The sequence below is a fragment of the Oncorhynchus mykiss genome, chromosome 13 (assembly GCF_057628025.1).
Source record: "Oncorhynchus mykiss isolate SJ-2025 chromosome 13, ASM5762802v1, whole genome shotgun sequence".
Classification (NCBI taxonomy): Eukaryota; Metazoa; Chordata; class Actinopteri; order Salmoniformes; family Salmonidae; genus Oncorhynchus; species Oncorhynchus mykiss.
In genome coordinates, this window is record NC_143034.1 from 50204218 (window position 1) to 50228317 (window position 24100).

Genomic DNA, 24100 nt, shown 5'->3' on the forward strand with positions numbered 1-24100 from the left:
GTAATGGTAAAGCCCAAAATGCCCGGGTTTCCGCGCGAAAAGACGGCCCCGCGCGCCTGAACTGCATATAGCTAGCCTAAATCAGATGCCACACACATTGTTTTTCAGAGAGCTCTGATTTTACCTCATAGTTTTAACGATTCTTTGTTGTCTTTCCTTGTTTTTATCTAAACGAGTTTTATATTTTAGTCTATCACGCTCACACTTGAAATGCCAGCCAATACCTCCTTGTTTCTGCCAGTGGATGTCAGGAAAAGGTAACGTTACAAGCTAGCTAGCGCAAATGTAATGTTGCAGTGCTGTCATGTTCGGCTAGCTAGCTTGCAGCACACTGCGTTCAGTTCACCCTTTGTCCTGTCAAATAAGCACACATGCATGGCATGGGGTATTCTAATTCTCACCGCATCACACGATCTACCATTCCATGCACAATACTGCGAATTAATGTTGCCACGCTGAAACGGCTCTACTAACTGGATGGATAGCTAGCTAGCTAGCATCTTCCACGGTTGTCCTATGCCATGTCTAGCTATTTAACTGTACCAAAGATGCGTTGTGCTTGGGAATAGATTTGGCGCCAAATAATACATTTTGGCTCATGTCAGCTGTTGCCTCTCACTTCAATATTGAATACATGCATGTTTTTATTTCCTAGTTGGCTAACTAATGTTAACGTTCGCGTTAATTGTTAGCTTGCTAGCGATCATCGACTATTTGTGAAATGTTAGCTAGCCGTTTTGAGTTGCTATCTACATTGTTATCATGCTGTAAACAGACATTAACTAGCTGGCTTCTTGTTCGATGCTTGGTACAGTAGCTAGGATAGGAATTCAAAATCATGTCAGGTTCACAATCAAGTGTCCAGCTAGATGTCGTTAACATTTAGCGTTAGCGACCTGTCAACAAGTTGTGCCATGCTAATATACTGGATTTGACTATGTTCATGTTTAGATCATTGTAGCGAGTGGGTAACACTCTGTTTTTTGTTTACAGGCTGGAGGTGTTGGAAAAAGATGAAGATGGGATCTCCGATGAGGTGAGTGACATGAACTACCAAGTTGGACATTTTGGTTTCGAATGCTAAAGACTTATTTACGTGTTCTGTTATTTCAAACGTTGACTAATGTCCAGAAAGCCGATCATGACTATCCCTTTGTGAAGTTGTATTAGTCGTATGTACAAGATACACATGGTATACATCGTCCAACGAAATGCCTACGGTACTTGCAGGTTCCTTCTCGACAATAAGAAATAATATAAGCGAAAGTAAATGGCTCAGACTAAAATTAACTTTTTAACATAAGTATAATACAAGAATGCACAATCTGCAGTCTAATATTTACACCTGTTTTGGGGATTGGGGGGCAAGTGTTTACGTTGTGCATTATTTAATGTGTGGCATAAAATCGTGTGGATGAGTGCATATGTGTGGAGGGCTGCTTAGTGTTCAGCATTCTGATGGCTTGTAGCTACAAACTGTCTCGGAGCTTGTTGGTATAAGACCTCATGCTCGATTGTCTTCCTCACCGTAGGTGAGTGAACAGCTTGTGGCTAAGCACTTAAAATAACGTAGATGGGTAGCACCTTCCAAAGCATGTCTTAAACCAGTTTATTTAACTCATAGGACCGTGTCAAAGAAAAGGTCAAGTTGGTGCAGGACTTCCTGCATCCGGATGCCCAGGACCAGCTCAGCAGCCTGAAAGCCAAGATGAAGAGTTCAGAGATCTCAATGGTGAGTTGTGGCTGCATCCTGTCAATCTAATGAATCCACTCACTCTGGCCCATCTCTCACTCCATAAAAATAGTATCTTTGGGTTTGTCCAAAATGGCACCTTATTTCCTATATAGTGCTTTTGACCAGGGCCTACATGTTCCCCTCAGGATGGCTACCTCTCTAAGGTGAAGGCCCTTTTGGGACGTGAGCTGTGTGTGGAGAATGGCTCACACGGTGATGTTGTGGCGCAGAACTGCAAGAATGGCAAAACAAATGGCTCTGCAGCAAATGGTGACTCTCACAAGAAAGAGGATGAAGAAGTAATCATGGACACCAAAGAGGCTGATGCCATGAAGTCTCCTTCTGCCCCCAAAGGCAAGGGAGGACGGAAGAGCAAGTCAGACTCTGAGCCCAAGAGTGAGTAGGAGTGGCTGGGAACATCAATTTCTCCCTTGATTAATCTATACAGTATCCATTTTCTGTGATGTCTCATGCTCTGAAAGATTGGTTCTGATGTTCCATCTAATTGTTTTATCAAACAACTTGTAAAACCCAACACATCTTAGAGAACTTTACATTTTGGGAAATGACCAAGTGTTGAGGCACATGGATGCAATCGATTCCAAATCCTTAAATAATAAAACATTGTTTCTTTACTTTTGTCCAGAATCTCCTGGTTCCAGAGTCACAAGAAACTCTGTCTCCGGAAAACAACCCACCATCTTATCAATGTTCTCCAAAGTGTAAGTAGGAACTCATCTATGTTTCCCTTAACCTTTCAAGGTCTTATGCATTCTGCTCATGAATAAACTTTTCCCTTGCAGTCAGAAGCGCAAGTCTGACGAGGTGAACGGAGAGGTTACGAATGGAGAGGTTACAAATAGAGAAGTGGAAGAGAAGGAGAAAGTAGACCGGGACACAGAGGAAGAGGTGAGGATCTTATTGTGTGGCACCTGTCACTCAGACATGTGATTTACTCTTATTAATCAATGCACCTCCTAATCAGTTCTTTCTGTTGTAGACACAAGAAGAGAAGCGTTTTAAAGTGGAGCCAGACAATAAGTAAGACCATTCACCTTTTAACCTCCCCCTTCAATTGGCCACACCCTTCCTCCAATTTGCATTGACTGTCTCCATCCTCTCTTCTCAGGCCAGTTGCAGAGGACGCCACTAGTGAGAAAATGAAGGCAGTGGCTGCAGCTAAGGTGAGGCTCATTCCTGTGCTCAAGCTGTTATATAATTTCGGAGCAGAGTTGCCATGTCAGTGTCACTGATGCTCATCTCCTGTTTCAGACTCCACCCCCTAAATGTCCAGACTGCAGGCAGTATCTGGATGACTCGGACCTCAAGTTATTTCAGGGAGATCCTGATAATGCGGTGAGAAACTCGAGGCTGTAATACTAAAGAAAATGGGATAAGGTGCCATTTTAACATGTCATTAGGGCCAACTGGATATTTGTTGAATGATGACTTGCACTAAATAGGATTTCATAGAGTAAAACAATATGGATTTATTCTAGGTATGGTTTCATTGATTGACTGGTTAAACAATGACTTTTCTTGATTATGTTTGTATACTTACAGCTGGATGAGCCAGAAATGTTAACAGACGAGCGCCTCTCTCTGTTTGACTCCAACGAAGACGGCTTTGAGAACTACGAGGAACTACCCCAGCACAAGATTACCAACTTCTGGTGAGTGGTTCCTCTATGCTGTCCCTTCAAAATTGTATACAGCATCAGCTTTTTAGTGCATGTTTTTTGCTGTCACCTTGGTGAAGGTGAACTGTTCTTTGTTGCAGTGTTTATGACAAGCGTGGCCACCTGTGTCCATTTGACTCTGGGCTCATTGAGAAGAACGTTGAGCTGTACTTCAGCTGTGCAGTCAAGCCTATCTATGATGACAACCCCTGCATGGATGGTATGGCCCTGACCTTTTTCACACTAACAATGTTTATATATATATATTTGTTTTCCTCCAACCATAGTTGATTTACAATCTTTACTAAATAATTTTATGTAAGATATACTTGAGTGGTGTACCTATGGCTAACTACTGTACTGCTATTTTTCTAGGTGGGGTTCCTGCCAAAAAGCTTGGTCCCATCAACGCCTGGTGGATCACTGGTTTTGACGGAGGAGAGAAAGCCTTAATTGGATTCACTACAGGTAATCTAATCAAGAGCTTCCTTTAGGTTTATTTAAGTGGATTGAACGTTAAAACATTAGCCTAATGCCTATACTCATGGTGTGTATATAGTGACTCAGACCTCTAACCCATGACGTCTTCTCTATCTCCAGCCTTTGCTGACTACATCCTGATGGATCCCAGGGAGGAGTACGCCCCCATCTTCGCTGTGATGCAGGAGAAGATCTACATGAGCAAGATGGTGGTGGAGTTCCTGCAGAAGAACCCTGACGTCAGCTATGAGGACCTCCTCAACAAGATTGAGGTGAAATACTAAGATCGTTTGGTGTAGATGCTTGACTAGGGTCGTGTTTATTAGTGCAACATGTTCAGTGTTGCCACTACAGTTTATTATTGGATAAGTGCAGGTAGTTATTTTTCTGTTTGGTGTCTCATGAAAATGGCCCAAATCTTCACACATGGCAACATCAGCTTCAGCACTGACTTGACTCGCCAGCTCTCCTCTTTGCCCCTAAGACCACAGTGCCTCCTGCTGGGCTGAACTTCAACCGTTTCACAGAGGACACGCTGCTGCGCCACGCCCAGTTCGTGGTGGAGCAGGTGGAGAGCTACGACGAGGCCGGGGACTCTGACGAGCAGCCCATCATCGTCACCCCCTGCATGAGGGACCTGATCAAGCTGGCTGGGGTCACCCTAGGAAAGAGGTAATGATAGGACCTGGTATTGTCTGATGTTGCAACAGACTTGCCGTTTATAAGCACAACCCCCCTGTAGTGCTGTCTGCTTCTCACTAGGCTGTGTGGCTGGAAGAGAATCCAAACTCTCTTAGCATGAAGTTAAAATGTCAGACTGTCGGTCAATAGCTGGATTGAAGATGCACTTCAGTCTAATTGGCTGTGGTTTATTTTATGTTCAAACCGTAAAGTTAAAGGTCCAGCCACCAGAGCTGTGTATGTTCACATGCGGATTTGTGTTGGGGACAATAAGGGGGTTATGTTTGTCTCCCTGCTGTTTGTTCCCTCTGATCCCTGGTGTTTAACACTCCTCTTGACATTCCCTAATGCAGCATGCTGTTGTACTGGTAGGTATTCTACAGCCCTTCGGTCTGAAAATATCCTTGGCTTGTTTGGTGTGCATTGCAACAAATGTGTTGTCATAGAGCAATTTGAACTGTATAGCTCATCTCAATTTGTGCTGTTTGCCATTAAAAAAATCTGCATGCCTACTAAAAGCATGGCTGCTTTGGCTGTCAAGAGCTTGAACACAGCATTACTACATTTTATACTAATATTATAATAATTGATTGCGTTGGGCCAACACCTGCTTCTTTGCCTTCATAGGAGAGCTGCTAGAAGACAGGCCATCCGCCATCCCACCAAGATTGAGAGGGACAGCAAAGGAGGGCCCACTAGAGCGACTACCACCAAGCTGGTCTACAAGATCTTTGACACTTTCTTCTCTGACCAGATTGATCAGAATGAGAAGGATGGCGGAATCAAACGCCAGCGCTGCGGTGTCTGTGAGGTAACTTACTAAGTGCCGATCTGAATGAGGTTGAGCCAAGACTTGGGGGAGCCTTATTTAATTGCACTTTGAATAAGTGCAAACCTTCTGCCAAGCAAGCTAGTTAAACTCTTATGCAACTAATTGGTCTCCTGTTCATAATTGAAGCATTTATTTAACTAGGCAAGTCGGTTAAGAACAAATTATTATTTACAATGACGGCCTACTAAAAGGCCGCCTACGGGGGCTGGGATTAAAAATGAACAAAACACACATCACGACAAGAGACAACACTACATAAAGAGACTTAAGACAACACAGCATGAAAGCAACATATGGTAGCAGCACAAAACATGGTACAAACATTGGGCACAGACAACAGCACAAAGGGCAAGAGGGTAGAGACAACAATACATCATGCAAAGCAGCCACAACTGTCAGTAAGTGTCCATATTGTCATTGAATGAAGAGATTGAGATAAATGTCCAGTTTGAGTGTTTGTTGCAGCTCGTTCCAGTCACTAGCTGCAGCGAACTGAAAAGAGGAGCGACCCAGGGATATGTGTGCTTTGGGGACCTTTAACAGAATGTGACTGGCAGAACGGGTGTTGTATGTGGAGGATGAGGGCTGCAGTAGATATCTCAGATAGGGCGGAGTGAGGCTTTAGAGGGTTTTATAAATAAATATCAACCAGTGGGTCTTGCAACAGGTATACAGAGATGAGGAGTATAGAGTGCAGTGATGTGTCCTGTAAGGAGCATTGGCGGCAAATCTGATGGCCGAATGGTAACATCTAGCCGCTCAAGAGCACCCGTACCTGCCGAGCTGTAAGTTACAACTCTGTATTCTAGCATGGGTAGGATGGTCATCTGAATCAGGGTTAGTTTGGAAGCTGGGGGTGAAAGAGGAGTGGCTATGATGTAGCTTTGGTATGCCCTAGTTTAAAACACTCATGTTCTCATTCCTCTGTCTACAGGTTTGCCTCGTTCCAGACTGTGGCAAGTGTTCAGCCTGCAAGGACATGATCAAGTTTGGCGGTAGTGGTCGCAGCAAGCAGGCTTGCCAGAAGAGGAGGTAAGTTGGCTGATCTTTAGTGCCCCTTAGTTGCGTAGATAAATGGTTCCTGCCATGGCTGTTTCTGAACACTCATAACATTTTGTTCCAGAACACTGTTCCTTCCCATGAACTCATTCTGGAAAACACTAAACAGTTCTGAGACTGTTAAAAACTGCCACTAAGTGTGAACTGAGCCATGGGGTGGAACTGGGGATGGGGCTACACTAGCCAGCTAATGAACCTCTTCAGAGCCCTTTATTTCAAATTGGGAGCTTATGTTGTAGGTATGGTGGCTTGAACTCATTGGCTAATGTGATCTGCTCTCTTATCAATGTAATTGCCCCACCAGATGCCCCAACCTGGCAGTAAAGGAAGCTGAGGATGATGAGAACATAGAGGAGGAAGAGTTATTGCCTGTAAAGGCCCCTTCAAAGAAGGTGTCCAAGGCCAAGACTAAGAAGCAGAGTAATGGCAAGCTGACCTGGGTTGGAGACTCTATCAAAGTATGTACTCTTCGTGTTGTAGGAAGTTCTTAACCTCAAACTGGTCAAAATATCCCTTAGTACACTAGACTTGTAATATCAAAAATGTGTATGTAATTTGACTGACTTGGGATAAAGGTTCTTTCCCTCCTATGTTCAGACTGAGGGGAAGAAGCAGTACTACATGAAGGCGCGTATGGACAATGAGGTGCTAGAGGTGGGAGACTGTGTTTCTGTCAGCTCTGATGACCCATCAATCCTGCTCTACCTGGCCAGGTAGGTTCTATAGCAGTTTAAGAATCTTGACTTGGCCTTTTCTATTGGTTTCTGAATGGCTCAGGGGTTGACTGTCTTGTCTTGGGTCTCCAGAATCACATCTCTGTGGGAGGATAACAATGGGAAGTGGTTCCATGCCCACTGGTTTTGCCGTGGTACAGATACTGTACTGGGGGAGTCCTCTGACCCTCTGGAGCTGTTCCTGGTTGAGGACTGTGAAGACATGCAGCTGAGCTACGTAGAGGGCAAGGTCAACGTCATGTACAAGGCCCCCTCAGACAACTGGTTCATGGAGGTATGAATTCATTGGCTTTATCGCTCTTTAAGCGGGGTTGCCAGCCTGGTCCCAGATCTGTGCACGCTGTCTTTCCAACTACTACGGTCCTTGTCATGCCAATTGTCTATACAGCTACTACTCCATGCACCTCATCACTGATGTATTTCGTACCACTGTGTTTCCAGGGTGGCATGGTAGAGGACATCAAGGTGATTGACGATGACAATGGGAAGAATTTCTTCTACCAGCTGTGGTATGAAGGAGACTGTGCCCGCTTTGAGACCCCGCCCACCTTCACACCCCAAGAGGACTGCAAGTTCAAGTGAGTCATAATTGACATTTAAAGTGCTGATAGGGCTGTCAAGTACTTACATTTGGAGCTCTGAAAATCTAGTACTGGAATACCTTAAAGCTGACATTTCCTCCGTGTGGTTCTTGAAAAGTAATTTTGAAATTAGGTTTTTAAATAAGCTCTTCTGCTCCAATGATTTAATTTCTGAGTAGTTTGATGTGGACTTTCATTTCTTTCCTGCAGTTTCAATTAACTGGTGTTTTAAAACCATATACGGTTATTATGACATCAAATGTTGTCTTGAACTTGGCTTGCCATACAAAGGGAAATGTTGTCTCGAACTTGGCTTGCCATACAAAGGGAAATGTTGTCTCGAACTTGGCTTGCCATACATACAAAGGGACATGTTGTCTTGAACTTGGCTTGCCATACATACAAAGGGACATGTTGTCTCGAACTTGGCTTGCCATACATACAAAGGGACATGTTGTCTCGAACTTGGCTTGCCATACATACAAAGGGACATGTTGTCTTGAACTTGGCTTGCCATACATACAAAGGGAAATGTTGTCTCGAACTTGGCTTGCCATACAAAGGGAAATGTTGTCTCGAACTTGGCTTGCCATACAAAGGGAAATGTTGTCTTGAACTTGGCTTGCCATACATACAAAGGGACATGTTGTCTTGAACTTGGCTTGCCATACATACAAAGGGACATGTTGTCTCGAACTTGGCTTGCCATACATACAAAGGGACATGTTGTCTCGAACTTGGCTTGCCATACATACAAAGGGACATGTTGTCTCGAACTTGGCTTGCCATACATACAAAGGGACATGTTGTCTCGAACTTGGCTTGCCATACATACAAAGGGACATGTTGTCTCGAACTTGGCTTGCCATACATACAAAGGGACATGTTGTCTCGAACTTGGCTTGCCATACATACAAAGGGACATGTTGTCTCGAACTTGGCTTGCCATACATACAAAGGGACATGTTGTCTCGAACTTGGCTTGCCATACATACAAAGGGACATGTTGTCTCGAACTTGGCTTGCCATACATACAAAGGGACATGTTGGGTGGTTGTTTTTTTTGTTTGAGAAACATGATACAATACCCTACATCTCAAATGGCAAAATGTTGAATTCCAATGCATAGTGCCTTTGGAAAGGCTTGTCAAGTGGTAATGCTGTTTTTCTTCTATACTGCAATTCATTACAAATTGAGGTCTTCAAATTACAATTCAGTGCTTGAAAGTCCTTGAATTTGACTTTGCAATGTCTGAACCTTTTAAGTGTTTGACATTTGATAGGAGGATTAATAAGTTTGTCTTGGGTTACCGTGTCTCCTGTATTTCAGCTTCTGTGCCAGCTGTAGTAGGGCTGAGGAGAGGGAAGAACAGGAGACTCCTCGGGTGTTTGAACCCATAAAGGATGAGGACCATGACTCCAAGGCCTTATATGCTCTGGCCTGCCTGAAGGGAGAGCAGTTCAGAGTGGGAGACAGCTGCTACCTGCCCCCTGATGCATACAACTTCAGGTGAGTGGAACATCCAGGAATACTGATGCTTATACATGGCATTGTTGAATACTTGTTTCTGAATGGTATATTTGGTTTGCTAAACCAGCAAGTCTGTTTGTTTAGTCACCAAGGGAACTAATGTAGTGATCTCGTAAACTTGCTATCTACTTCAGTGGATGTTGAAAACATTTCTAGTGGCAAATGTGTTCATTTATAGCATTGGTATAACAGGCATAAATAACTCTGGACTCTGCATTCTCTGGACAATAATGCAACTCTGTGGCACTTTAGTTTGGCTCCGCTAGCACATCGTAGAACACCTTCCACGTTCATGATTTGCATAGGATGCAAAGCCCCTTGTTGATTCTCTTACATCAGTGATATTCAAAGTCGGAGTCACGGGGTAATTGTGGTGGGGTCGCGACAAAACAAATTATTGTAACAAATTAAGAGTACAGGTTATTGTATGGGACAGTAGGCAAATGTTTTTGGGAAAGATCTGTTAAGGGATAAATCTTATGAATTGAAGATCATTTGATGTAAATCTAAATGTATTGAGTTTGTTGTTAAGATTTGGAGGGGTGGGTCCCTAGAGATTCTGGTGCAAAATTGGGGTCCCTGCTGAAAGATTCAATACCACAGGCAAATCCTAGTGTTGGCAAATTCAACATCGGCTTTTGAAAAACTTTTTTATATACACATCTCCCCTTACCATAACATTTTCTTGTGCTCAGTGTGAAGGCAGCCAGTCCAGTGAAGCGTCCTCACAGGAAGGAGGATGTGGATGAGGAGTTGTACCCAGAGTACTACAGGAAGCATTCAGACTACATCAAGGGCTCCAACCTGGATGCCCCTGAGCCCTTCAGAGTGGGACGCATCAAGGAGATCTTCTGCCACAGACGCAGCAACGGGAAGGCTGACGTGTCTGAAGTCAAACTGCGCTTGTACAAATTCTACAGGTGAGCGCCCAAGTCAAATGTCATGGTAGAACTGAAAAGAAGGACCCCTTGGATCCATGTCAAATTTAGTGACTTTTGTACAATAAGAATTTTGGCCTAAAATGCATCTTCACTGTAAGGAGGTGAACTGGTGCCAATATATGCATGTCTATATAATTTTGTATTCTGTGGTTTTACTTTACTCTTAATGTTCACCCTCTCAGGCCTGAGAACACTCACAAGGGGGCAAAGGCAGGTTACCACACAGACATCAACCAGTTGTACTGGAGTGATGAGGAAGTGACAGTCAACATGTCGGAGGTGCTGGGCCGGTGTCGTGTGGAGTACGGAGAGGACCTGAATGAGACCGTTCAGGACTTCTCCTCAGGCGGACCTGACCGATTCTACTTCCTTGAGGTGAGGCCGGACTAGATGAGAAGCAATTGAGCAACTTTAACTTCCCATATTAATCTTGCATGCTAAGTAGCTGAGATGCTCATTTGCGGAAGTTTGCTCAAGATGGTAATATCGGTCTCCTTCTCACCCAAAGGCTTATAATGCCAAGTCGAAGAGCTTTGAGGACCCACCCAACCATGCCCGCTCTGCTGTGAACAAGGGCAAGGGGAAAGGGAAGGGCAAAGGTAACTACCCTCCTCTGGTACTTATTGCCAGTCATATAGTTCTCTCCTTTTGAAATGTCCTCTTGCCTATTAGAGGTTTAGGCTTGTCATGAGGCTTCTCTGACTACTGTTGTAACTGTGGCTCCAAACCCCCTGCCCTCCAGGTAAAGGCAAAGGGAAGTCGTCTTCTGTTCAGGAGCCTCCAGACCAGGAGCCTCAGGACCCCAAGGTGCCCAAGCTGCGTACCCTGGATGTGTTCTCTGGCTGCGGTGGGCTCTCTGAAGGCTTCCACCAAGCTGGTTAGTAGTTTCTTTACTTCAACAGCTTGGGAAATGTCTAAGTTGTGTTTGTGACCACAAGGGAACTTTTTTAATATACAGGTAGAATTTGTTACAAGAGTAATGTTAAGTGTTTGTCAGGCCACATAGTGACTGCAATTTGTTGTTGGCCCCAACCTGTCAGGTATTGCCGAGACTCTGTGGGCCATTGAGATGTGGGACCCAGCAGCCCAGGCCTTCAGACTGAACAACCCGGGCACCACAGTGTTTACAGAGGACTGCAATGTGCTGCTAAAGCTGGTGATGTCTGGAGAGAAGACAAACTCCCTGGGCCAGCGGCTGCCCCAGAAGGGAGATGTGGAGATGCTGTGTGGAGGCCCTCCCTGTCAAGGCTTCAGCGGCATGAACCGCTTCAACTCCAGAACCTACTCCAAATTCAAAAACTCTCTGGTGGTGTCTTATCTCAGGTCAGTTAAATATATGTAGGAGTATATTATTGATCTGGCCAAGTACAGAAGCTCCAGTCTAAGTGGTTGCTGTGTAGTTGTATACTTTCCCCTAACGTGTATTCTCCTATAGTTACTGCGACTACTACAGACCCAAGTTCTTCCTGCTTGAGAACGTGAGGAACTTTGTCTCCTTCAAAAGCTCCATGGTCCTGAAACTGACTCTCCGCTGTCTTGTTCGCATGGGCTATCAGTGCACGTTCGGAGTCCTTCAGGTGAGTTAACTTAAGCTGACGTGTTTCTTTCTGATTGATGAATCCAATAGTCTGCAGTATTACGCAATGTTTTTAGTTATTGTGAAAGTCATTCATGGGATATGCTTAAGCTTGACCGCTGCTGTCCACTCCTCCCAAGGCTGGGCAGTACGGTGTAGCTCAGACGCGGCGCAGGGCCATCATCCTGGCGGCCGCGCCTGGGGAGAAGCTTCCTCGCTACCCAGAGCCCCTGCATGTGTTTGCTCCCCGGGCATGCTCTCTCAACGTGGTGGTGGACGACAAGAAATATTTCAGCAACGTCACACGGTAACCAGCCACCAGTCAATGTAAAAGCGTGTGGTTGTATAGCTTGTGATGTGAAGGATGAGGGTTGTCTAGTTTTCTGATTTGTTCCTTCCTGTTTCAGAGGTAATGGCGGTGTGTACAGGACCATCACAGTCAGGGACACCATGTCTGACCTGCCAGAGATCCGCAACGGAGCGTCTGCTCTGGAGATCTCCTACAACGGAGAGCCCCAGTCCTGGTTCCAGAGGCAGATCAGAGGCACGCAGTACCAGCCCATCCTCAAAGACCACATCTGCAAGGTACAGCTGCTGCCTCAGTTACAATCAACTGGTGGCTCAGCAGTAACTTGTTAGAATAGGTGTGACTCGGTCTTTGGAGTCTCTTGGATGCCTCAGTGCAGCTTAGTGAAAAGCTGTTTGGTTTTTACAGGAGCAAAGAGCACCACACCTGGGGAGCAGATTTTTTTTTGTGTGCCTGTTATGCTTGTGACATTGGTTAAATGAGAACTGTCACGAGGATGGGTGGACGATAGCTTTCCCTGAAACCAACTAAGTCCCTCTTTGGTTCCCAGGACTTGAGTGCCCTTGTAGCGGCCCGTATGAGGCACATCCCCCTAGCACCTGGCTCTGACTGGAGGGACCTGCCCAACATGGAGGTCCGGCTGAGGGACGGGACCTCATCCAAGAAGCTCCGCTACACCCACCCTGACAAGAAGAATGGCCGCAGCAGCTCTGGAGCGCTGAGGGGTGTTTGTACTTGTTCAGGAGGTACACACTTTTATGGATATTTAGGCCATACAAATGTTATTAAATGCTTAATGATTTCATCCGTTTCCATTTTAAATACAATAGCAACCTTCAACACCTAGCAACCTAATCAGTTTAGCCTCTTTGCTAAAATAGTGGGTGCTTGGAGTGTTCATAACTCTGACAAATAGTCTTAACCTGTTCATTTTTATAGCACTTTTTCAGGTCAGATGGCCAATGTAATTTGGATGGCAAATCCAAGGGTTTGTTGTAATGATGTCTGTAGAAATGTTCTGATTGTCGTCCTGTCCTCTAGGGGTTCCCTGTGACCCTGCTGACAGGCAGTTCAACACTCTGATCCCCTGGTGTTTGCCCCACACGGGGAACCGCCACAACCACTGGGCCGGTCTCTACGGCAGGCTGGAGTGGGACGGCTTCTTCAGCACCACCGTTACCAACCCTGAGCCCATGGGCAAGCAGGTAAAATCTAATACTGTACCAGCTCTAGCAAAATTGATGAATGGCTAGGACCATTTCACAGCCATGTACAGTGGTTGTAGTTTATAAATACTAGTCTACAGAAATGTATTGGTCTCCCTCCTGCAGAGCTGTAATGTTGGGTGCTTTGGGTACTAAATGTCCTGTCATGTTTTAGGGTCGTGTCCTGCATCCAGAGCAGCACAGAGTGGTCAGTGTGAGGGAGTGTGCGCGCTCTCAGGGCTTCCCTGATACCTACCGCTTCTTTGGAAATGTTCTAGACAAACACAGACAGGTACTGGACTTGGGTCTCTGTTCTCCATCAAGAATTCAATCCCCTCCTAGAAAATGCCTTGAGTGACTGTGTGTCCCCCCCCCCTCAGGTTGGCAATGCTGTTCCTCCACCACTCTCCAGAGCCATTGGACTAGAGATCAAGAAGTGTGTCTTAGAGCGGATCAAGGAAGAGAATGACAATACAAAAGAGAATGAGAAAGGTTAGGCCTGCTCAAAGTGCATCCTGTGGTGTTACTGCTATTTGGGCATTTTGATGAATTACTGATAGTGGCTTTAATGTGGATGGGAAGTGTGTGTCATCAGTATCCATACTATGAATGTCATTTTCCTCCCTCAGAGAATGGGAAGCAGGAGAAGATGGAGGTGTCAGACTAGTGCCCGGCCCTATTCCAATCCCCTTTCCACTGAGAATCAAATTCCCCGGAGACTCTGAAGCCCACCAAGCCACAGGAGCTCCTCATATTTTTTAAATGAGCTGGCCAGTCTGCAGTACCATTCCATGTTTATGATTTTTAAATGTGATTTTAACCGTGTTTGGAAAGTGAATAAATTGTATGTAGTTTTTATATGTTGTAATATTTCAAATAAAGCTCTTATTAAATGGCAGTTCCTTGTAACGTTGTCTTGGCATCAGAAAATCTGAATGCAATTAACTAGACTTACAGTATCTGATCAATTTAAGCATATGCTGTGTTCATGACTAGGGAAACTTTAGTGGTTCCCCCCCAGTCATGCTCATTTACAATATTATGGCAGTAATTACATCGAGCCTGACCTGCCCCCCAATTGAATTAATAGGTTACATGACACGCAGTCAGCATAAGTCTTTATTCAGAGCCACATCTTACTACATGAACAAAATCTGGCATTCCTCCTGAAATGTCATCTCAGTTGTTTGATGGTCTGCGAGGGGAGAAAAGATGCAATTTAGTGAAGCATCTAGATTTTAAACAGCCACTGATTAGGCTTTCAATGCATACGAGTGCTCCATCTCCCATAAGTCTAAATACTCACTTGGCCCATTCCACATTGAGGATAAGATGATCATATCCAAATCCTGACACTCCTGCAATGGCTCTGGCTGCATCCTCCCTGCGGTGGAAACTGATGAAGGCAAAGCCCTGAAGGACAATCAGAGGCCGTTAGAAGGCAAACACGACGACCAGTAAATGCTCCCACAACTTTCAATTCATCTTTTTACCCTGCACAAGCAAGTTAATGGTTATCATGAACTTCTACTACTCACCTTGGACTGGCCTGTGTTTTTGTCCTTTGCCAGGTAGATCCTGGAGATGGAGCCAAAAGGCCTGAAGAGCTCCTGCAGATCCGTCTCGCGTGTGTCCTCAGACAGGTTGGTCACACGGATGGTGGCGTTGTCATCAGCTGTGGAAGGATAGACACACTTGGTTACAGTTTAGGTTTGTTATCCCAGTCGTTTACCAAAATGCCTGGCTTTGTTGGAATTCCCCCAATGAAATCAAGAGGAGAAATGTTGTTTTAAATCTCTGATTGGACTGCTCCATGCTGAACCTGGACCACGAGTGTAGTCCAGACATCAAGATACTTCTCAAACAACACTACGGTGTTGAGGTCTATAGACTCGTATGCTGCGTCGCATCCGATAGGGCGTCATTGTAAATAAGAATTTGTTCTTGACTTACCTAAAACAAATATTTTTTTATAGACAACAGAGAAAGAGTCAAATCATACGTACATGCACCACGGCGATTGGGCTGCATGGACTCTCCTCGACGTGTGCTGCCGTCCCTCAGGCTGGGGGGCACATACTTCCCTGTTTTGCTCCCTGCAGCTGGTGCGGCAGGCTCAGGCTCGTCTGAAACAAAGTTTAAAAAAAATATCCATCTGATGTCCATTTAACAAAAACGTTAACCACAATCATGACTGTGTACATTTACAGCACAATATAACTTTAAGCTATGGGCAATTATGACAATACCTCCTGCAGTCTTCGTCGGGTCTCCAGTGGACAGGCCCAGCTGCTCGGCCAGCTCCTTCTGCATGGGACCCAGAGTGTCCTTGTAGGGGCAGCGTGTGGTCCAATGGTCTCCTTTACAGATTCGACAGGACACTATCTTCTGTCCCTTCAGCTTGTTCATGGGGTCCTCTTCCACATCTTGGGCATTCAGGTCCTGAGAGAAGGATTCAGGTTATTACATATCACTGATTTATACCAGAACTAAAAATGTGACAATGAACTAGGATCATATAAAAACAAATGAACTGGTGGATTGTTGCGACTGAAGATATGAAGAGACAATTCCTTCCCAGGAGATCTCTGATGGCTCAAAGAGAACAATAGTAGGTCAGCTTCTCCTCACCTCTTTGCTAGAGATGAACACCATGAAGACATCATCACTGACTGTGGTATCAGCAACATTGGGACCTGGTGGGTCATACTCGGAGTTGCCAAACTTCTTCCAGTTCTGATTGGCGGGGATAGAAAAGCAATGTTAAATCAAAATACCTTCACATTTTAACCCCTTACACTCGTGGGAATTGGCCTAAATTGAAATGTGAATAAGGATATGCATGACCGTGGCAGCAACTGAAAGAACACTTTGGAGATGATGGGGAAATTATCAGACTAAAGGTGACAACAGTTCACCTGACACATGACTGAATCCAAACATTACGCATTTGTTGATAACGAAATCTGGATACATTCAGTAACAAAGAATGTGTGTGAAAAACTTGGGGTACGTGCAACAAAAGAACAAAAAAATGACGAGGGTTTAAGTGAGGACTAACTGGTGTTTTCAAGTGGCCACACCTCTCTAAAGTGTGAACAGTTCCCAAGCAATTTTAATGCACTTTTATGACTCAAAGATTCTTTGACTATAAGGTGCATTTTTGAGCTCTCCTATCTGTGCCATTGAGGAACTAGAGGAAGCACACTTGCAGTTACTTTGTTTGGAACACCGCCCTGCATCCCTGCCTTTACCCAATTACTGTTGACGTTTACACAATACAAAAATGATCCATTATAAATCACAATCTGGGTCAGATGGCCATCATTTGAAATCTTGTTCTATTGCCAACATAACTAGCTAAATGATAAAATATGATCTTAATGTTAGGCTTTCACAAGGCAACTCAGAGAAGTCGATCGTAGTTTTGGTGTCATGAGTGCAATTCAGAAGCCTATTCAGCGGCAAATCATCTTCACAATACCAAACAAACAAACTCAGGTAAAGCTGTTAAGAAGCCTTTTTGACCTAGACTTGGCACTCCGGTACGACTTGGCGTGCGGTAGCAGAGAGAACAGCCTATGACTAGGGTGGTTGGAGCCCCTGGCAATTTTTGGGGCCTTCCTCTGACAAGCCCCCAAAAAATGCCAAGGGTTCCAGCCACCCTAGTCATAGCCTGTTCTCTCTGCTACCGCACGGCAAGCGTTACTGGAGCACCAAGTCTAGGTCAAAAAGGCTTCTTAACAGCTTCTACCCCCAAGCCATAAGACTCTTGAACAGTTAATCAAATGGCTACCTGGACTGTTTGCATTATCCCTACCCCACCCCAATTTAAGCTGCTGCTCTGTTTATTATACATGCATAGTCACTTTACCTACATGTACATATTACCTCTACTAACTGGTGCCCCCGTACATTGACTCTGTACCAGAACCCCCTGTATATAGCATCGCTACTGTTATTTTATTGTTGCTCCTTAATTATTTGTTATATTTATTTTTTCCCCTTAAAACGGCACTGTTGGTTAAGGGCTTGTAAGTAAGCATTTCACTGTAAGGTCTACGGCTGTTGTATTTGGCACATGTGACAAATAAACTTTGATTTCTGTTCAGTATGGGGGGGTATAACCCCATGTCATCTTGTAACTGTACATCAAACATAGTGATCATAGATGTTGACAGTGTATATTACATGAGTCTTAGGATATGTGAAGTGCCCATTTGGACTAATGTGTGTTTGGCTTGCTTGTATGACATCAGTGGTATTTATTATAATCCTTAATGTCTCATCTTTCAAAACACAGAGCCTCGTAATTTACAGCGTTTTCCTCACTCAGACAAAACAATTCTAAAGTGACCCAATAGCAGGATTGATGGGAGCAACTTCTTGTCACATGCAGTGCTCAAGTTCAGAACAGCTGTCAGTCAAAACCCATCAGGTGACCCTGAGCTCTGACGTCGTGCATAGCATGTTATTGTACAGCCACTGCCTCCAAATCTGCCATTTTTCACCCATATACAGGTACGAGTGTAAAAGGTTAATGTACAACCCTATCAAACTCAATACTGGGATGTTGTGCAACCAAAGGTTAAGATTGCGCTAAATTCCAAAAGAAAACACTGACCTTTCTCCTGGCAACAGCTTTGGAGGCCTTCCTAGTCTCAATCTTGAAGGTGCGAATAATCTATTACACAAATGACAAATGTTCATTTCTTGGTTAGTTACATCTGATTCAGACAATCAGGGTCAGTACTTTCTGGGAAGGAATCAAGAAACCCACTCCTATTTGGATGAGCATTATAACAAAGAGTACCTTGAACTTCTTTCCATCCTCATCGATCTTGTATTCCGTGATGGTTTTGATATTTCCTTTGACGGTTTCTTTTGGAGGGGGTAGGGTACCTGGTGGTGGGGATGACAACATACAAATGAGGCCCTGATAGTTAACAATAATATCGATGCTGCCTGTTAGTGGATTGTTAGCTGCCTACCACCAACTAAGGCAAGCCAACTACCGCATGACGAGTAGACTTTGTTTTCCTGACAGACAAACGTTATTTAGCTACCAAGGTTACTTACTAGCTAGCCACCTAACTTTACAGGGCGGGGGGGGGGGGGGGGGTAGTCTTCTCCCTGACAAATCACAAAAATTGTCTTCCTGACTACGAAGTGTGACAGAGAAACTAACGACTATAATGGAAGTCAAAAATACACGTGGAAATCGGCCGGTTTAGCTAGCAAGTTAACGTCAATGCTAGCAAGCTAATGCTAGCCCGCTTCTTACCTTCGTCTCCCTCCTCTTCAACCTGATCGGCCCAACTGGGCTTGGAACTATAAAGAAAGATTAACACACAGTTTTTGAGAATTCAAACACATGATATATACGATAATCAGTATATATGTATTGAAGAACTCACTCGTCGTATTCAATCGACGGCATTCTGTCTATGCGCGCAGTGGCCAGAGAACAAGGAAAAATACATGAACGATACAAACTGAAAAACTTACCAAATAGGATAGCTAGAGCGCCACCAATGGGTATGGAGGCTACTTAATGCAATTTAAACGATAGGGCACAAAATCTTATTCGATGAGGATTAAAGGCGGTTGGCAACCAATTCATGTTGAATTACCGCCACCTAGTAGACTGGAGTATAACTACCTTATTTGTTTGAATTTGTTTTGGCCTATCCCTCTTAAAACTTCCGGCGCGGACAGAGATGGCCGCCTCGCTTCGCGTTCCATGTTTACATACCCTACAATACTCATCTCATATGTATATACTGTACTCTATACCATCTACTGCATGTTGCCTATGCCGTTCGGCCATCGCCCATTCATATATTTTGATGTACATATTCTTATTAATTCCTTTACACTTGTGTGTATAAGGTAGTTGTTGTGAAATTGTTATGTTATATTACTAAATGGTCGGAACTAGAAGCACAAGCATTTCGCTACACTCGCATTAACATCTGCTAACCATGTGTATGTGACCAACACAATTTGATTTTGATTTGAATTTGAAATCAACAAATACCCTACCATCTAAACCTACACTTCACAAAAAAGTATATAATAATAATAAACAATATAAAAATAAACCACCACCCTGCTCCACTTTTTAAATATATTTAGTCCTACCAACAGCCTGAAAGGATGAGACACAACCACTTAACATACTGTAACTCTTCTGACGTCAAGTCTCGCACAACAAAATAAACCTCTCTGCAGTTGCCACCACAACCTCAATTTTCTGCGATTTACATTACATCCCTGCAGTACAGTTGATAACCATTGCTATAATTGCTAAAAATACAATCTTACTGAAACATATATCACTTGTTGGCCTATCCCTCTGTACTGGTACAGATCTACTACTTACGCCACTCCTCTCAGGATCCCTCCCCCTTGACCCATTTTCCTTCACTGCCTCAGCACATAACTACTGTAACCCTGGAAACATCAACTTGCCTCTCTTGCACCAGACATTTCTGATCCCCAGCCCCATCAGCACCCCTACAATTAACACGACTTTCCCCAATGCTATACATTTCTTTGTCTAATGCCCCATTCTGCACACGTCTCACACCTAAGAACCTCCCTCCTACACACACTGGGGTCACATGCCCGTAAGCAGGGTTCATCAACTAGATCACGGGCCAATTATTTTCTGGAGAGGAAGGTCGGGGGCCAGAACATAATTACAAATAATTTGTATATATGTTTTTTTAATCCGTTATTTTACCAGGTAAGTTGACTGAGAACACGTTCTCATTTGCAGCAACAACCTGGGGAATAGTTACAGGAGGGGGATGAATGAGCCAATTGTAAACTGGGGATTATTAGGTGTCAGTGATGGTTTGAGGGCCAGATTGGGAATTTAGCCAGGACACCGGGATTAACACCCCTACTCTTACGATAAGTGCCATGGGATCTTTTAATGACCTCAGAGAGTCAGGACACCCGTTTAACATCCCATCCGAAAGACGGCACTCTACACAGGGCAATCACTGCCCTGGCGCATTGGGATATTGAAAGAGTGCCTCCTACTGGCCCTCCAACACCACATCCAGCAGCATCTGGTCTTCCATCCAGGAACTGACTAGGACCAACCCTGCTTAGCTTCAGATGCAAGCCAGCAGTGGTATGCAGGGTACTATGCTGCTGGCAAAATCGACCGCAAGATAGGGGTGGTATACAGAAGATAGCCCTATTTGGTAAAAGACCAAACCCATATTATGGCAAGAACAGCTAAAATAAGCAAAGAGAAACGACAGTCTGTCATTACTTTAATACATGAAGGTCAGTCAATCCGGGAAATGTCAAGAACCTTTAAACTGTCTTCAAGTGCATTCGCAAAAACCAGGCCATGATGAAACTGGCTCTCATGATGACCACCACAGGAATGGAAGACCCAGAGTTACATCTGCTGTAGAGGATTAGTTCATTAAAGTTACCAGCCTCAGAAATTGCAGCCCAAATAAATGCTTCACAAAGTAACAGACATATCTCAACATCAACTGTTCAGAGGAGACTGCATGAATCAGGTCTTTATGGTCGAATTACTGCCAAGAAACCACTACTAAAGTACACCAATAAGAAGAAGAGACTTTCTTGGGCCAAGAAACACGAGCAGTGAACAAGACCGGTGGAAATCTGTCCTTTGGTCTGATGAGTCCAAATTGTAGATTTTTGGTTCCAACCGCTGTGTCTTTGTGAGACGCAAAGTAGGTGAACGGATGATCTCTGCATGTGTGGTTCCCACCGTGAAGCCTGGAGGAGGAGGTGTGATGGTGTGGGGTGCTTTGCTGGTGACACTGTCAGTGATTTATTTAGAATTCAAGGCACACTTAACCTGCATGGCTACCACAGCATTCTGCAGCGATACGCCAACCAATCTGGTATGCGCTTAGTGGGGACTATCATTTGTTTTTCAACAGGACAATGACCCCATAAAAAGCTACTTGTTTTCGTAGAAAAAAGGTTTGTACCCGTAGAAAGCAATTTCCAGAAATCGTTGGCAGCCTCTCATTCGGCCATGTTGATACCTGCCTTACAAGGCTGCAGAAATTATAGTACGTAACCACCATCGCTTTCTAGGGGTACTACAAATCGCTTTCTACACGTGAGAACTTTTAGTATTTTTCTTGTTGTCAAAACCCTGCCAAAAGTCAGGTGACCTTAGCGCTTCCAAATATGGAGTTGCAGTTTTGCCATATCTGTCAACGTTCTAATGCATTATATTGATTTACAAATACAAATCGAAAGGTGTTTGTTTGTGGATAATGAATTGTATTTGTGGAAAGGGATTTACATTTGTGGAAAGGGATTTACATTTGTGGAAAGGGATTTACATTTGTGAAAAGTGATTTACATTTGTGGATTGGTACTTATTTGTACAGATCATACAAAATGCATGCTGTGTGTTCACAATACATTTGGCATGATATTGATCCCGTACTGCTGAGTCAAGGAGACAGTGCAGCAAGCGTGCACATTATGACAACTTTTTACCAGTTGTAGGTAGGCTATTTAATATGTTTTCCATAAAACATTTTAATGCACTAGAACTGATATAACGGCGACAAAGCATCGGAAAATAACTTTATGTGCTCTAGAGCTCTTTAGATAAATTCGCCCAGAGCTGGATTAAAGTAAACTGCATTCAAATGTCAACTTTTCCTATGGATAACCGTATCAAGCGAAGGGTTTTACTCATGCTCAGTTCTAGAGTAGCCTAGAATGGCATAGAAATTAATAGCCTACTTGATGGCCAACATATGCAAATGTCACCTATCATTCTCCACATTTAATGTCAGTTTCATAGAAGACAGTTTCACCATAAATTCCATTTCAAATTTCCACTCGGGCAGCACTCTAGAGTCCAGACTCTATACCCTAGAGTCTCATAGAGTCCAGACTCTATACCCTAGAGTCTCATAGAGTCCAGACTCTATACCCTAGAGTATCATAGAGTCCACTCTATACCTGCGCGGGTGGACATTTGAAATGGAAGTTATGAGGAAAAAGTCCACTATGAAACTGACATTAAATGTGGAGAATGATAGGTTACATTTGCATATGTTGGCCCTCAAGTAGGCTGTTCATTTCTATGCCATTCTAGGCTGCTGTGACCTACCATTTGACACAGTACAATAAATTTTTTGAAATGCCGATATCACTGGAGTCAGTGCAAATCAATTTGTGCCACATGTGTAGCCTACCTGGAGCTGGCAAATGTATTTAATAAATATAACTGCGTTTTTTGTTGTAGCCTTGTGTTATTATGCAATTCTTAATGGCCATGTTTAGTTAACTAAATTGGAAGTTATCAATTGTGATCATGGTCACAGCTCTATCGCGTAGGTATCATTCTCCACATTTAATGTCAGTTTCATTGTGGACTTTTCCCTGAAATTAGATGTTGGCCTTTCAGGGGCCGTAGGCTACCTGCATCTAGCTCAGCAAACAATGGCAAAGTTGAATTGCAACTTTAAACCCAGATTTTAGTCAGTAGCCTATGTCTATTGAAATAACAAGTCAATCTTGCAAGTAGGCCATTTATAATAGTTTGTAGTCTTAACATCTGGCACATAAAGAAGGCACAATTCTCAGAAAATAGCCTAACATTAGTTTTTTGAAGTTCGTCCAAGTGTTTCTTGCACATATTGAGATCATCTGTCCAACTTTCATCACTCAAACTCTCCTGTCGGATATATCCATAGTTATGCACATGCACAAATGGGATTTTTTAAAGAAAATAAAGCCCGAGGGTGGTGTGGTATATGGCCAACATACCATGGCTAAGGGCTGTTCTATTGCACCCCGCAATGCAGAGTGCTAGAAAACAGTCCCCGTGGTAATTAGAGCAGTACAAATAAATGTTTTGTCATACCCATGGTGTACGGTCTGATATATACAGTTGAAGTCGGAAGTTTACATACACCTTAGCCAAATACATTTAAACTCAGTTTTTCACAATTCCTGACATTTAATCCTAGTAAAAATTCCCTGTTTTAGGTCAGTTAGGATCACCACTTTATTTTAAGAATGTGAAATGTCAGAATAATAGTAGAGAGAATGATTTGATTCAGCTTTTATTTCTTTCATCACATTCCCAGTGGGTCAGAAGTTCACATACACTCAATTAGTATTTGGTAGCATTGCCTTTAAATTGTTTAACTTGGGTCAAACGTTCCGGGTAGCCTTCCACAAGCTTCCCACAATAAGTTGGGTGAATTTTGGCCCATTCCTCCTGACAGAGCTGGTGTAACTGAGTCAGGTTTGTAGGCCTCCTTGCTCGCACACTTTTTCAGTTCTGCCCACAACTTTTCTATAGGATTGAGGTCAGGGCTTTGTGATGGCCACTCCAATACCTTGACTTTGTTGTCCTTAAGCCATTTTGCAACAACTTTGGAAGTATGCTTGGGGTCACTGTCCATAGACTGCTGCGCCAGTAGGAGCCAATCAGCATTCAGGGCTCGACCCACCCAGTTTACAATTATTAACTTTACTAACAAAATGTTTGATTGAAATGTAAACTGATATGACACATAAATGTCAAAATAACATGCAAAACGTACATATATATATATATATATATTTTTTTTTTTTACTAAACAGGTGGGGCTACTTGTCTGAATGACAGGTCGCTACTGCACCTACGATACTTCGCTCTGATTCACGTATATTTCTCCTCCTGTCTTTGTTCCTGCATACAGCTCACTCTACCATTCTTATTTAACAAACCGTCTCC

At 43.7% G+C, this 24100-nt stretch overlaps 2 protein-coding genes across 5 annotated transcripts; one reads left to right on the forward strand and one right to left on the reverse strand.

Annotated features, from left to right (window-relative positions):
- Positions 1 to 14239, forward strand: LOC110486372 (DNA (cytosine-5)-methyltransferase 1.S). Of its 4 annotated transcripts, none has more exons than XM_021557909.3 (35): positions 1 to 257; positions 994 to 1036; positions 1625 to 1732; positions 1882 to 2131; positions 2382 to 2457; positions 2539 to 2644; positions 2736 to 2776; positions 2865 to 2919; positions 3008 to 3091; positions 3299 to 3408; positions 3516 to 3634; positions 3790 to 3882; positions 4015 to 4166; positions 4379 to 4566; positions 4929 to 4943; positions 5203 to 5386; positions 6342 to 6439; positions 6771 to 6924; positions 7064 to 7179; positions 7273 to 7474; positions 7642 to 7778; positions 9112 to 9291; positions 10008 to 10232; positions 10436 to 10628; positions 10762 to 10852; positions 10996 to 11130; positions 11294 to 11576; positions 11689 to 11830; positions 11970 to 12136; positions 12237 to 12414; positions 12687 to 12882; positions 13178 to 13341; positions 13517 to 13633; positions 13722 to 13833; positions 13971 to 14239. In XM_021557909.3, exons 1-35 carry the CDS (start codon positions 211 to 213, stop codon positions 14006 to 14008), a joined length of 4599 nt encoding a protein of 1532 aa, XP_021413584.2. In that variant the 5' UTR covers positions 1 to 210; the 3' UTR covers positions 14009 to 14239. The 4 variants fall into 4 exon arrangements, with proteins under 4 accessions (XP_021413584.2, XP_090052587.1, XP_090052588.1 ...); XM_090196461.1 differs by having other exon boundaries at positions 2539 to 2639; positions 2734 to 2776; XM_090196462.1 differs by having other exon boundaries at positions 2539 to 2636; positions 2734 to 2776.
- Positions 14240 to 14447: 208 nt separating this feature from the next.
- LOC110486373 (eukaryotic translation initiation factor 3 subunit G) lies at positions 14448 to 18820 on the reverse strand. Its single transcript, XM_021557912.3, has 10 exons — positions 18759 to 18820; positions 18626 to 18672; positions 18155 to 18243; positions 17966 to 18025; positions 15973 to 16077; positions 15591 to 15783; positions 15348 to 15467; positions 14880 to 15016; positions 14648 to 14754; positions 14448 to 14536 (listed from the first exon to the last, which is right to left on the reverse strand). Exons 1-10 carry the CDS (start codon positions 18779 to 18781, stop codon positions 14521 to 14523), a joined length of 897 nt encoding a protein of 298 aa, XP_021413587.1. The 5' UTR covers positions 18782 to 18820; the 3' UTR covers positions 14448 to 14520.
- Positions 18821 to 24100: the final 5280 nt, after the last annotated feature.